The sequence below is a fragment of the Ambystoma mexicanum genome, chromosome 2p, assembly GCF_040938575.1.
Source record: "Ambystoma mexicanum isolate Mex_15411 chromosome 2p, UKY_AmexF1_1, whole genome shotgun sequence".
In the NCBI taxonomy this organism is placed as follows: Eukaryota; Metazoa; Chordata; class Amphibia; order Caudata; family Ambystomatidae; genus Ambystoma; species Ambystoma mexicanum.
In genome coordinates this window covers 795,407,271-795,422,706 of record NC_090923.1, presented here as the reverse complement: position 1 = coordinate 795,422,706, position 15,436 = coordinate 795,407,271, and the positions used below count along the sequence as shown (strand labels likewise).

The 15,436-nt window shown below is 44.6% G+C and overlaps 1 protein-coding gene across 2 annotated transcripts in view; it reads right to left on the bottom strand.

Annotated features, from left to right (window-relative positions):
* The window catches only part of COQ8B (coenzyme Q8B), a 666,225-nt gene that overhangs the window by 236,341 nt on the left and 414,448 nt on the right, over positions 1–15,436 (bottom strand). For both annotated transcript variants that reach the window (XM_069644459.1, XM_069644460.1), the window contains exon 7: positions 6,198–6,283. In XM_069644459.1, coding sequence (XP_069500560.1) covers positions 6,198–6,283 — 86 coding nt within the window. The remainder of the gene's footprint in view (positions 1–6,197; positions 6,284–15,436) is intronic.

The following is a 15,436-nucleotide window of genomic DNA, read 5'->3' as shown; positions in this document are numbered from 1 at the left end:
GCAGAGTCTGCCACAGAGAGAACCCTGCTAGCAGGAGTTACCCAGAAGGGTGAAAACAAGAAGAACTGCAGAGTACGCGCAGCGGAAGGCAGCTTACTAGGAAGAAGCCCAGCTGAGAAGGAGTCGTGCTTCCAGGGCAGCATGTGGCAGATGGATGAAGGCGCAGAAGATCAGCGGAGTCGTCGTCGCTCCCAGAGACCGCAGTGCAACTTACCAGAGGATCGAAGTGGGGGGAGAGAAAGCAGACTGAATGCAGAAGCTCCGCCGCAAAGCCTGACAGCCAGCGGGAGCCGCCACAGAGCACAAGTTAGTTGGCAGAGAGTGAATGCTGACCCCGGGGTGCTCATCCATGAAAGCTGTCACAAAACCATAATTTTGAATGACGAACAATTGACAAATCAAAGCAGAACTTATTTAATGAATACCAAATAGTTAAAGAAAACAAAGCTAAGTGGCTAAGAGGAAAGTTCCCTCATAAGGGACTACAAGAGTGGAAAGTATATAACCAGTACTACCCACAGCCAAGAGGCTGTCAAAAGACTTTGGGCAAACTACCAGTAGGGAAAGCCTCTAATCCATACTACCTACAGCCAAGAGGCTACAGGCAAATCAGATTAAGACAAACACTGGGAAAAGCTCATGATGAGCATTACCATCAGCCAAGAAGTTGTGAGACACCCTTAATAAAGCAACTAAAGCATAAATCCCCTTTTGGGAGATATACTTTTGGGAAAGCGTATATCTCACCTTACCAGCAGCCAAGTGACTGTGAAACTAGACTAAGGCAACAAGAGCACAACTCGTCCTTTTTTGGATTTCAGTTGGAGGAATCTTGTAAACCTAACTGCTATCAGTCAGAAGGCTGTCGAGAAGTCATTAGGAGATCCTTTGAGAATAATTTGTGCATATTTAGTTCTCAATTTAGGGAAAACTGGAGCACAAGATGTCAAGAGTCCAGAGACTATAAGAAGAGGCAGTTGTTGGTTAAACCTCCTTCCAAGAGAGATTGGTGTGGAGAGTCTTGGAATCAATATTGCCATCAAGTATGAAGTTAGTGGTAGGAGTTTTCTTCCTGTAAAATGAGTATACCGGGTAAGGGCATACACTGGTTAGACCTGACAGGCGAGTGGACCAGGAAAGAAGATGATGGTTTGATAACCTTGTGGCAGAAAGATATGTGGAAAGAGGTTTTTTTGAATGAAGAGAATTCATGTACTTTTTGTTGACAAGCAGTAGCATCATTGAGACAAGTTGCTTTTTGCTATCCTGACAAAAAGGTTCTATTTCAAGAAGAAGTATTTCTTTTGAAGAAAGTGTTATATGATAACAGAACCACTGCATTTGGTTTATGGAACCTGTGTTTTGGGGAGAAAGACAATCATCCTTGCAAGGGGGATATTGTGTAAGGCACTGATTTGTTTTGCGCTATCAACCAAATGTGGTGAAAATGACGTGTTGTTTCTCCAAGAAGGATACTGTGGTTGAAAAATACTTTTCTATTTTCCCTGAGCAGAACCTTGTTGAAACAGAACTGCAATCTATGTACTCCTGAATTGATCCAAGGGAAGGGAATACAACCCTTGTCACAAGGAAGGCTTTTAAGAACATTTGAGTTTCAAATTACAAAACTGTTTTGTTTAACTAAAGGTCAGCCATATTTTCCTTGTATAATTTGAATGTATGAATTAGTGTGAGGGCCAGATGTATTTTGAACACTAGGTAATTTTTCTTTAGTTTTAGTTTGCTAAGCAAGGACCTCTCTGTTATGTTAGGGAAAGTTAAGTATGTATTAGAACTCCTTTTTACTTTGAATAAACGGCTAACTTTGAGAACATTTTTTTTGTGTCCGTCTCGCATTTCTGACCCCTCACAGGGAGCCAAGTTGGTCAGAATGAAACCGAAGTGAAAGAGGTGTCCGGGACCCACATTCAGAAATGAGGTGTCTTCCTCGTAACAGTACTTGGCGAGAGAAGGAGCCAAATTGGCCAGAACGAAACGGAAGAGAAAGCAGGGTCTGTGACCCACATGCAGAAACAGGGTAGCTTCCTCGTGACAGTACTTGGCAAGAGCGGGTGCCAAGTTGGTCAAACTAAGGAGCAAAAGAGACCAGGGTCTGAGACCCCATAGAAATAAGATGTCTTCCTCATGGCAACGCTTGGCAGGAGAGTGAACCAAGTGGGCCGAGTCAAAGAGAGAGCGAGAGAGAGAGAGGAGGACCTGAGATACCTTTAGCACTGTCTGAGAAACCTGAGGGTATTCTCCCATGCGAACCTCAAAGAGCCCTTATTCAGGTGGCCAAAGGAAGCTTGACATGCTCAGATCCCAGTCCTGGGGGCAAAGGAGCGAAAGGGAATCACCTAGGTAAGGGAGTCCGGGGTTGTACTTGGGGAAATGCCCCAAGTGAGACACGGTATAGTGCCAGAGAAGGAGAGGAGGGCGAGATATCCGAGTCTTTCATCGGCTGTATTGCATCTGCCTCCCTTTCTCACATTAAATCTCTCCTGCCCAGATCCAACAACCCCTCCATATGTAATCAATCCTCTAAGGTCCCAAACCCGTTTGCACCCATAAAGCATAACTCCCCGAATCCTTCTTTCACCGGTCTCCATTTGAATACTCCCCATCCTTCTGACCGTCCCTCAGATTATTATTTTCCGCACTACCAACCTACTCAGGTAAAATACTACAGTTTCCACAATCTCTTGTTTATTTCATGGTCCCAGCTATTCCAGTTTGTCTCACAAACCCTACCAATCGCGTCCCTCTAATTGTCATTTTCCAAACACCCAATACACTATGACAGAATACTACCATTCCCACAAACCTCTCGGTTCTCCATCCCGGTCAATCTCGTCCATGTAACAAACCCTCCAAAACCTACCCTTCCGAGATCACCCCAAACCCAAATACGAAGGATATTATTCTATATAACACCTCTTTTCCTTCCCACTCTGTAGGATACTTTGACATTCAAACCTTCCCCTTTTCTGACACAAACACTTTCGCACTACACACAAGAGAACGGACTAACACCCGAGCCGTTTACATGACATGTCCTAATACAAGGGTTAGGCAAAGTCAGACAATTGATCAGAATCATGCACACCTGATGGCCCTTTCCCTTCCCCACTGGGATTAAAGGTGGAGCAAGAGAGCACAGTACGAGCAAGGCGAGAAAGGTGAGCACGGCAGAAAGCACGACGAGACGGCTAATCAGGCACAGCAGTTCAAGAGAAAAAGAAAGGCAGCAGCAATTGAGTGTGGCAAGGAGAGCAGTGACCTTGCCCTTTTAATCCCCGACCCACGGAACCTTCGTGGAAGAGACTGTAAGACTGCAAACAATAGCACAAGTGTCTTGCAGCAGATCTCGACGGTACACGGGGCAAGCTTAGGCCGATAAGCAGGAGCGAGGGAAGCTACTGCGGCCGTGACACCGGCCTTGACTCCAGGAAAGCCAAAAGCCAAGCAGTTCATCACAGCCGCTGAGTCAAGGGGAGAATCGATAAGAACCGGGCAGTGTTGCATTAGAACCGTAAAGTGGCAAGTTTGAACCAAGTTTAAGGAACTGTAAAATAACTGTATAAAGTGTTAAAGAAGACCAGCTGAAAAGGGAAACCGGCACCACGTGGGTGCTAATTCAAGAGACTCTGGTCGATCCCCATCAGAGCAAACTACAGGTACCAGGAGGTCAAAGTGGTCATACAAGAGGTCTAGTAAAATCCCTGTACAATCGAAAGACTTTGATCTACAAATTGTGTGAAACCAAGGGAAGTGAATCCCGTCAAATGAGAAAGGAAGGGAAGTGAATCCTGTAAATTCAAGTGAATGTGAAGTTGGCAAGAGTGAGCCCAATCGAGAGATGCTGACGAGAGGTGCAAAGTCTAAAGTCCAGAGAAACAGTGTGTTGACAGAGGTGGACCTGGCTGAGGGATGTCCACTATGAATTGTTTGAAAAGACATTGAGAAACCAAGGGAAGTGAAACCCACTAAAGAGAAGAGACGGGTCAGAGCCCGAACAAGGTTGATCCGGGTAAACAATTGAGAAGGGTCAGTGCCCAGAAGAGGGGGGCCTAGTGGTGAAACCATCATCCCACGTGAAACTGTAGTAAACAATTGAGAGGGGTCAGCGCCCAGAAGAGGGGGACCCTTGAAACTGTGGTAAACAATTGAGAAGGGTCAGATTGAGAAGGGTCAGCGCCCAGAAGCGGGCGACCCACGGGTGAATCCATCACCCAGCGAACATTGGAAACCAACTTTCATTTTTTAAAGGAACTTTTGTTTTTGTTAGTTGGAGACCTCAGATCCTCGAAGGCAAGAGACTTTCAAAGAAACAAGATTGGGCCATCGACAGTCCTGAGAGCTGCCATTAGAACTCTTGTCTCATGCTGGAGAAGCCCGAGACTGTACTGTGCCCTAAGATCACACCTTACCCCGTGCTCAAAACGTGGCGAAGGGAGACCCCAGGCTACCGCATCCTGACATATTATTTGAGAACACTTCTTTCTTTTCTTGAGAACTATCCCACACCTTTTTTGTGTTAGTCGTAAGGTTCGGCAATAGGTTTCTTAGTATAGTCCCTTTTATTTGACAACGCCACTAGGACTACCTTATTTTTCATTTGATGGTCGACGCTTGCGTTTTCCCAACCTGCAGACAGAATTAATTGTTCAATAAACACCCTTGAACTGTGATCACTTGTGTCTGTCTTACTTGTTGCCACCATGAGTTCCTCACAGCTGTGAACTGCAAAGCAAGACTGAGAAAGGGCCAGCGGAAGGGTATTATACCCTCTGACATTGTGAACTGCAAACCATGCCTGAGAAAAGCCCAGGTTAAGGGAGCCATTCCCCTTGGCATTGTGAATTGAAAAGTAAGCCTGGAAAAAGGCCAGTGGAAGGAAGCCCTTCCCCCAGGTATTGTAAACTATAAAGTCTGCCTGGGAAAAGGCCAGGGGAAATAGTCATTCCCCCTGGTATTGTGAACTGTAAAGTCTGCATGAGAGAAAGCCAGGTGAAGGGAGTCATTCCCCTGGCATTGTGAGAATACTGAGAAGATACCTGGAGAAGGGAGGCATTTTCTAGGAACCCAATAGCGAAGAAACAACTATGGGCAGTAAGGAATGTTGATGTTTGAGTTGGAACTTTAATCCTGAACATTGTTTTTTTGCGCCTTGGAAAGAGATTGAGACCTGGGGAAGGGAGGCATTCCCCCAGGCAAAGATCCCACCCAAGAATCAGAACTTTGCCCTTTTGAGTTAAACTGAGAACTTTGATGCTTCTTTACCTTTCAACTTGGAACTTTGTTTTATATTCTGGAAAAGAATGTTATATGGGGAAGGGAGTCGTTCCCTCAGGCAACATATCCCAGCTACAAATGAACTTTGATACATTTTTCAGAAGAAGGGAGTCATTCTTCTGGAGCAAGAAGATCCACTACTCCTTTAGTTTAGTTACATGTGTAAAGGACGGAAGCAGTTTTTTTTTTTACATAGGATGGTGGACTCTTCATTTACTTTGACATCCTGACTGAATCCTCATTACCTTGGTTGAGGTAGAGAAACCCCTCTGAGAGTTAGGGAGAGGTAGTTTCTCTTTTATTTTTGGCTAATAAAGGTGTATGCCAACAACCATGCCACATGTGTGTCAATCTTCCCCGGCTGCACCCTTGCAGTGGTTACCAGTTTTAGGAAAGGCAACACCACAAGAAAATAAAAAGAAACAAAAACACAACTGTCACCATTCTGTAACAGTGAAACACCTTCTGGGTGAGCTACCAGACAGAGAGACTAAAGGGGCACTTTTTTGTGTGCACTTGTCCTGGAAGCCGTATGCACTACCAGTGAAGCACATTTAGAAATGTGTTATACTAGCCAGAGAGACTTTGGATTAAATCATGTTAAAAAAGAAAAAGATTAAGACACCATGAAGTGAAGAAGAATACAAAGGGCCTAACACTGAGTTTTCAAAAAGAGCCGAATTGATTTCTGACATAACAATGTTCTTTTTACTGTAGGAGGGCGGGAGGGCAATCATTAAATCTACATGTTTTCTGGTCAGTTATTATGCTTTAGGGTTACCTACATGTGTAAACCGGTGTACAAATATTAATCCATTTGCATGGTATATGCCAAAAAGCCAAGTTCAATAATATTATCTTATAATAAACGTTTTATGAATCAGCATAAAGTTGTCACTTACTGTCATTTGCCAGGCTGGCATGAAGTCTGCACTCTGCCTCACACGCTCAAAGATCTTCTGGAGCTGGGGGCTAATGAAGCTGTTGTCTGCAAGATAAGTGTCATGAGAACATTCAAAGGATACGCCAAATAACCAGGCAATCTCCTGTTTCTTAAGGTTGTCTGAGGATAAATGCTGTAACTGAGATTAAACTATGCCTGCACCTTCAAACCCTTATGGAGAAGTGTGGTATAGTTGTCCAAAGACTTGTCAATAGATTTAGAGTAAGCAGGCATATTAACTGAACGGTTCTCAACAAAATGTTGGTTTTCCATTATGCCCTCCTGCAACACCAAAGAGATCCCCCTGGTATGAGTTGGGGCATGCTACAAAATCCAAAGGAGAAGGCAAGGCGGCAGCAAAGCAAAGAGCTACTCAATTTATATTTTCATGTCTGAATATCTTTTAATACCCCTACCTCCTCGCCACCCTTGTTCCCCATCTAAATCGACAGATTCATGCACCTTGTATTAGCTTGTTGCAGGATCTATCTAGAGGGTAGGGTGGAGGGCCTTGAATATGTTATGTGGAGTAGATGGGCACAACCATTTGTAGGTAACTAAAAATAACTATTACTTTAAATAATTTTTGGAGTAGGTTTCATCAATTCCAAGGAGCTACTTGGCATAAAGAATCCTAAGGCACAAGGATCAAGATATGCAAACAAAAAAGACTGGGCGTTTCCACTTAGTGGACCGAGTGCTCACAATATGCTCTTCTACAGAAAGCTGCGATTTCTAGTACATATTACTTCATAATGAATTGAAAGGTCCTTTAACCCAGGAGTGGAAGCAATCCAGTGGATGTTACTCAACGAAGAAGACATTATGGCCCACAAAGAATTAATCTTGATTTTGCTTCAGTTTATCACCAAAAACAACTTCTTTGTATATAAGGACCAATATTACATCCAAGTGTCTGGAACATCTATGGGAGCCACCCTGGCCCCCACATATACGAACTGCTTTATCTATAAATATGAGACAGACCACATACTCAATCATGCAGTGTGGCGTAACTACATCAGTCTTTGGATACGTTACATAGACGACATTTTTGGAATGGACAGGAAATAAGGAAAATGTTGATTTCTTCACATACATCAATGCCATCGACCCTCAGATACAGTTCACCCGCAAATCATCACAAAAGAAGATACACTTCCTGGACGTTGAAATCACAATGCAAGGAAATTGATTCAGTACCAATATTTTCCATAAACAAACAGATCGGAATAACTTGCTTCACAGACAGAGTTTCCACCAGCCAAGCCTCACCAAGAATCTCCCATACAGTCAAATGTTGTGAGTCAAGCGGATTGTGTTTGTGAATATACACATGAAATAACCAAAATAGGAGAGAAATTAATTGCCCGCAGATATAAACCCCAAGAAATTCAGGCTGCAAATGCCAAGATGGACACAGTACAATGGAACGAACTTCTGACTAACACCAAGGGAATACCAAGAACTCCTCCATTAGTGTTTTTATCAAAGTTTTCAATCCAAAGTAACAGAATTAAGTCTGTCATCAAAAAGCATTGGAGGACACTCACTTGTGACCAAAGGGTTGAACACCTTTTCAAAGAATTGCCTGTATTTGCATACCAGAGGAGCAAAAACTTCAGAGATCAACTAGATGCGACTAGACCGGCAGCACAAAAACCGACAACGGCACACACTGGCACATTTCCATGCTTAAATTGTAGCAATTGTGGATTTGTCATGAAAGGTAACGTCATGTAAACAAGTAGACTTGAATAATCTTTTTATAGGGTAATAGTTGCCAGCACTGACCTGTATCAGACGCAACAGCATACAGAATGTGAGGAATTCCCTAGGATCCTTGCCCTCCCCCAGCCCGGTCTCCTATGTATAACGACCCAGGACAGACAAGCACCCCATGGAAAACCCTCTAGGGGAAGAAAAACCTGGTTGATCAGGAAACTCTTTGGTCCGTCTCCGGTGCGTGCGAACTGCAGCCGTTTATGTGGAGAGACTGCCTTCTGCTCAGGGTGCTGAGGTTTACAATGCTGTTGGCCGCGGGGAATGTTATTTTACAGCAGGTTGTCGAGCTTGCTGCAGTACTGAAGGAATACAGAAAGGAAAGTAAGTGCCAATGTGTTTGTGTAAGCGATGCTCTAGAAGTTTTGAATGCGTACCGGGAGCCTCAGAAATGAGTGCCAGAACTCCGGACTGGTGAGCCAAAGGGCGGGAGAAGTACACTGCGAGAATAATGACAACAATGTAAGAGAATAATAGAGTGAAGCGGAAGGGCAAGGTATGTTCAAGTGATGGACACCACCTACCACTATGGTGCGAACGGAGTGTCCGGAACTGATGTTTTGCTTGAAGCAAAGAAGGGAGACAGCTTGGCTGAATCAAAAGAAAAGAAAGGTCAGACTGCATGTACCCCCGAAGGTAGTATCGGTATAGAACCAAGCCCAAGCCTACCAGAGCGAACTGATTCTGGGTGTGCAGGTAAGAATGAGGAGGCGAGAGAGAGCAGAGGCGGGAACTCTGCTTGCTTCTGTGTAAAGGATCAAAGAAGAACAGTTAGAACCAATGCAAGGACGTAAGCCGTAGAGTAAATAATGCTAGGATGCCAACTCACAGAGCATTAGCTAAAGGAGTAGCGACGCACCAAGTTTCTTCACCAAGTCGCTCATATCCTCTGCCGGTACCAAACCGAGGAGGAGAAAGGAAAGACACGAAAGGGGAACCAACGACTAGTAAGTTGCATGGAACACCCAGCGCCATCTTTGAAGTGATTGATTGATTGATATTTTATTTCTATCGCGCTCGTACACAAGTGTTTCAGAGTGCGACAAGGCAAGGGAGGGGAACAGGGGAGAACAAAACAGCGATCTTACTAGGCCCAGTGACATTGAGAACGCGCAAGTGCATGGGGGAGGGGGAAAAGTGCATGGAAGGGGGGAGAGGTGGAAAATGCGAAGCAGAGGAGAAACAGATAAATAACAATAAATAAATAATAAAGGCAACAAATAGTGGTAATGCAGGATTTGCAAGTGCTAGGTTTAAGTGGTCCGCAGCATCAGACCAACATGCCTCCATTTCCTCCACAGGGACCAATGTCAGGTGCGAGGTGTGACACGTCATCAACCATCCACGGTCAGGAGAGAAGATAACATTACGGAACTTTGCCACGTGCAACACAGCAAACATAATTTACTCAATCAAATTCCTTTGGGGACTTTAATGCATAGGACAATCCAAAAGACCAGCGAAACAAAGGTGGAACGAACATAGGTCATGTATCAGGAATAGAAATCCTAACTCAGCAGTGGCTAGACACCGGCACGAAATGAAACACAAAATCACACAGATTTGATTCCAGATATTTACACTGTGATACGACATAACAAATATGAGAACATGACCCAAAAGTTAGATCAAAGGGAAACCTTTTGGATTGAGCGATTGGGTACCCTAGCACCAGATGTTATTAACGAGGAAATCAATTATATGTGTTTTGTGTAATGCTGCGTGGCATGTCTCATATGACATGTAAAAAGAACAATATATTAATTTGCATCGCAATTGCACCCCTACTTGGTATTAGCTCCGTTAGGATACTGTGAACAATGTATTTCTAAATGTGATAAATTCCAAATCGAAATATTTCTTATCGACATATGCCCCACGTGTCATTTAAACACAGCAATGTATTAATTCATTTTAATCATATCTTTACTTTACATTGGTATCACCTAGATGTTATTCACTGAATGCTTAATGTGATGAATTTCAAATTGTGTGCATAAGCAAGATGCTTAAATGTCAAATACTCCCCTGAAAAAGAGCAAGACAAACATTGAACATCTTTATGGTTGGTATCTACATATGTGAAATGTTCCCGCAATCAGATTGACACCTGTATTGTTGCAATATACACATTAAGGTGCAATTACATTACGCGCTGCCCAGGACCTATCCCGTTCCTTCTGATCACACAGATGAAGCGGAAAGCAAGGCGCCAATTACGTCATCGCGATCTGCAATGTGTGATGCCTCTGCGCCACACTCTTTCCAGAGCTAGCGAGCATATACAAGACATTGGGGTTCGCACGGGTGGCCGAGCCTCACCCTGCCACCACCTTGCATCAAGCTAGGGTAAGTCTTATACCTGACTGAGATCAGCACAACTACTAGTTCTGGGAAGTACAGAGCGCTATACTACGTTTACTCTTTTGTAGATTAGGGATTCAGATAGCTTAACAATCAGCTACTATGAATTGGCGCGCAGGTAAGTGCTCATTTGCATATTTGAGATCCAGAACCAGTTAGTGAACAGCAGATGTTAGAGTATCATAGTGGCTCTCATTATTGTTTTTGCATATACAGGCTTTATTATAACAGGTACACCAGTATATTTGATGTATTTGCACGTGCGTGAAAGCACTGCACGTATTTTCGAACGTAAGGATTGCAACACCCTAAATATCTTTTTTCGTTTACCTTTATTTTATTTCATTATGTCTGATGTCCAGGTATGTACATCTTTTGAATTTCATATTATATGCAATAATGTATATTTTCTACATTGTATTTTGCTTTTGATAGCACATGCTGTGATGTGTAACAGCGCTCAGCCCTGAAGATGGAATTGAATTCCGAAATGCACTGGCTAATGAGCTGCTAACATTGTCAAGACTGCTATTGTCTTTCAAGGAAATTAAGCAAGAATTTGGGCACTTTTTCCAAAGAGTAAATGTACTAATTTTGTATATTATCATGACCTTTCAATTAATTATGAAGGAATATATACTAAAAATCGCAGCTTTCTGTAGAAGAGCATATTGTGAGCACTCGGTCCACTGAGTGGAAACGGTCAGTCTTTTTTGTTGGCCTTTAATATGTTGCCAGTCTCTGAACAGTGCCTGTATCTGTGATGATGCCTGGCTCATCTATTTGTTCTGGTCGCAGAACAGATCAATACAGCACCTTACACTTTCCATCTCCTCCTCTGCTTCCAGCAAAAGGCTGCATTACAACCTTAAATGTGGCTAAAAGGTAGGAGGGGACAATATAATATGCTTTAGGGGTAGTGTTTTGACTATGCGAGTGTATGCAATGTAGCAACGGAATGAAAACTATGCTCACCGTAGAGACTACTGCATTCCTAATCTATAGTCCACTTTCCTCCATACTTCAGGGTATTGTCACTGCTTCCATGGAGGAAACCCCTTCCCATGGGGCCAGGGAGGCGAGGCTGCTTCACGATAGTCCCCCTGGGGGGGTGGTACTTAGCAGGTGGATCCCATGGGGAGGGAAACCCTTCATGGGACCAGTGACGATGCCCCAGGGAGAACACGGTATTCATCTACTCCTTTGATGTCCCCTCACTTCTTATGCTCTGCTCAGGCCCCTCTGGTAGCCCATACCTCTGTGTTATAGCAGAGTAGAGGGTCTCATTCACCATACTGGGACGAGGAACAGTGAGACTTACCCAAGCTTACTACAAAATACCACTGAGATGAAGAAGATGGGACAAGGCAGCAAAGACCCACTGCAAAACCAACATACGCAGTATAGCTCTCAAGAGGCAGCCTCAGTCATAAAAAGGAAAGAAGGACTAAATGAAGCATCAAGCGAGCCCTGGAGGAGCGAGACATGGGACGCCCATTCCATGGTAAGGTACCCAAAGGCTGGACCCTGGGACATGGAGAGACGTGACTTTCAAAGAGGTCCAAGCAGGATGGACCTGGCTAGTGGCGGGGGGTAAGGGAAGCCTGACCGGCGAAAGGAGAACGAGGACGCGAGCAGCAGAGATGTGAAGGAGAGTCTGGAGCTGAGGCGCCACAAGAGACAGAATGCTGAGTGCTGCAGCATCAGATACGCTCTGCCTCCAGAAGAGACTGAGACCCCCCTTAGACTTCCCAAAGGTAAGGGAAGGGTTGGACCACTTCTCAAGGCACTGAGGGAGCTGACTGAGGTTAAAAGAGTTGTTTGTAAACACATCCCGAAGAGTAAAAGGGGATAAAAGAGGAATAATACAAGTTAATACAAACTTTGCAAACCAGTTAAATGCATTCCAAAATGTAAAAGGGGACGACAGAGGAAGCATAGAAGTTGATGCAAACTTTGTAAGCACACAAAGGGGGTCATCACCAGTTTGGCGGTAACCATTAAATGCGGCGGTAACGCTATTACTGCCGCATTTAAGGGTCACGGGTTTGGCAGGATATACCCCCAGGTCTGAGCTGGATGCAAATCCGCCGCTGTTTTGCTGATTTTCACCGCTATTACCACACGCTAATTTCACCGGTGGTAGTAGTGCCGAAAATTCACCATTGGGCCCAATGGGGAATACCTGAATGGGTCCAAGGGAGAATGGGGATTTACTATTCCGCCAAACCAGTGATCCTGCGCTAATAGCACCGGGGGGGGTTTGGCGGTAACACGAATAGCCCCGGCGGCAATACCGCCGGGGATGCCGCCCAACTCGTGATGAGGCCGAAAGTCAGCACAAGAAGCAAAAGGAAATAACAGAGGAATTGCACACATTAATACCTGGCAGAACAGTACACCCAGTCTGTCCAAGTTGACAATAGGTGACACATGGAGAGTGATCTGACAAAAGCAGAACAACAAGGTCTGGGACCCATATGAAAGTGGGGAAGACCCGCCAAAGTGCATCATCTGGGACCCACATGGGAACGGGCAAGCCCGATCAGTGAAATATAAATGGGTCAAGGACCCATATCAGAGTAAAGATACCGATAACCAGTGGGTTGGGGCCCAGAAGAAGTCAGGAAGACCCAGAGAAAAATAAAAGAATTAAAAGAGCAACCAATGACAGAGCAAACATGTTAAAACTCACAATTATCAAATCAACTCTGGTAGGTTAGTGAACCAGACCTGATAAGAGATTGGAGAGCTATGTTTCAGTTATACAGAACCAAGGAAGAGGTTCTCTCCAGAGGATGTGTTTTGTTTATGAGTCGAAGCAAGAACTAAGAAAGAGGTTCTCCCCAGAGGACTGGGGAGCTGTGTTTTCCTTACGCTGAATATCTTTGCAAGAAGTGGACAATAAAATTGAATATTCTTACACAAGAACCAGGCCTGGGAGTCTATGTACCGAATGAGAGGGTCCTCCTTCTGGAGACATCCAGTTTTCTTTAATTACTTTAAAAGTGTAAGGGACGGAAATAGGTTTAGACACAGGACGGTGGACATTTTATTTTACAGACATCCTGACTGGGTCCTTAGTATTTTTGTTGAGGTAGGGCAACCCCTCATAGTACACTGGGCAAGATAGCCTTTTCTTTTCTTTTTCCTGTTATAAATAAAAGTCTATGCCAGTGTGAGAAGTCAGGAGAAAGACGCAGACATCGGGTTGTCAGGGTGGTTACTATACATTTTTATTTACTAACAAAGAAAAGGGGATTGAAGAAAATCCTATCTCGCCCTACCACTATGACAGGTTTCTCTGACTTAACAAAACTAACTAACGAAACTGTCAGAATGTCCAAGTGACGTTCTCTGTGCTGCGTCCAAAATCCTATGCTGACCTCACATGCTATAAACTCAATAGAAAGTGATAAGGTACAATGTCTCTTAGCTGCTCATCCTCAGTCCACCTTTACAAAGTGCCAAAATAAAGTTCCAAAAAGGTATTCACAACTCAAGAGAGAACGTCTCCCTTCCCCTGGTTTCTTGTTCTCCTTGCAATTCAGTTCTAGAGGGGATGACTCTCTCCCCCTCCCCTTGGTTTTCTCCCTCCCCCCTTCGGTTACTTCTTCTGTTTTTCACAAGTCAAAAGGATGGCTCCCTCCTTTTAGCTGCACAATGTTCAGTGGCAAGAGGTATGCTTCTTCCCTTGTCTTTACTCAGATTGCCACACTTCAAAATGAGGAGTATGACTCCTCCCTTAGCCTTTCTCAGTTTTACACAATTCAGTCACAAGGGTTTCTGACTACCCTCTCCTGGATATCACAAGTCCCTTTTCTTCAAAACGTACAAAGTTCACATTACGAAGGGTTATGGATCTTCTCTTGAGCTTTCTCTTTAAGATAACACAATTGGAAGTGGGTCCCAGATTCGCAATCTGCCTGGTATACTCTCCTGCCAGGACTTTCTTATATTGTTCACTTTTATGTGGGTGCAGGTCTCAGCCTTGCAGTTTGCCTGGTATACTCTCCCGCCAGGACTTTCTTGTTTGCCCCTTTGCAGAATATAGACTTTCACTACTTCTTCCCAATAGTGGAGTTTCTTCTTTTGCCAAACGTATATTTGCTTTTGAAAGTTTGTGGTTCCTCCCGGGGTCGTAGCCCCTTTTACTCTCTATCGCCAACTGCTCCCCTCCAACTCACGGACCTCCGACATCCTCCTGACTGCCCGCGTACCTGCTTCTTCGGTGCGTGACTCTCGAGCAGCAGTGTCTTCCATGGAGTGTCTGATGGCGTCCAGGTGCTGTCTGTGGCTAGTGGCATCCTCGCCGCTCGCTCTTCGGTGGGTTATGCTTTCTCGTGGACGCCTTCTCTGTCGGTCCTCCTTGTAGGATGGGAGTTTGCTCTCCTGCTGCAGGCCGTACCAGGGACTGCTTAACAGTTGCCTTGGGTAGCGTGTCAGGAAGGCTCTCCTACTAGATCAGCTCTCTCGCTTCAGCCAGCATGTGTTTGCTGCGTCCTCAGTTGGCCTTCCTCGCCCAGCTGCTCGGTGTCTCATACCTTGGCTGGAAGTGGGTTCTCCCCTCCATGATCTCGCCCTGCCTTTTTGTATTTCCTGTGACCAGTCAATGAGGGGAAAACTAGACTGGTCCGTCTGGTTAGGAGTGATCACTATACTCTCAGTCACCTTCTTCATCACAATTTCTTCTCATGTTTTACACTGGGGGAAAAACTGAAGTTTGGCTATTAGTCCATTTTGGATGTTATACGGTAACATTACAATATGCCATGAGGGCTTGTGGAATTTTGGGGTCATAGGTGTTTTCTAAGGGAAAGGGAGCATACCATGTTTCACCTGGCGAGTCCCTCCTCCTCCTGTGAGGGTAATCTCCCCACATGTGGTCCTCCCGCAGATAGCCATCCCCAGGGTCAGGATCAGGTAGCTTCTATCTTAATCTGGCCACATGGAGAGAGACTTTCCCTAGGAAAGTAGTGATGACATGGCCAGATTCATCACAGCCAACCAATATGCCACCTCTGGGTCAGACTCGTACTTCTGCACCCTTAC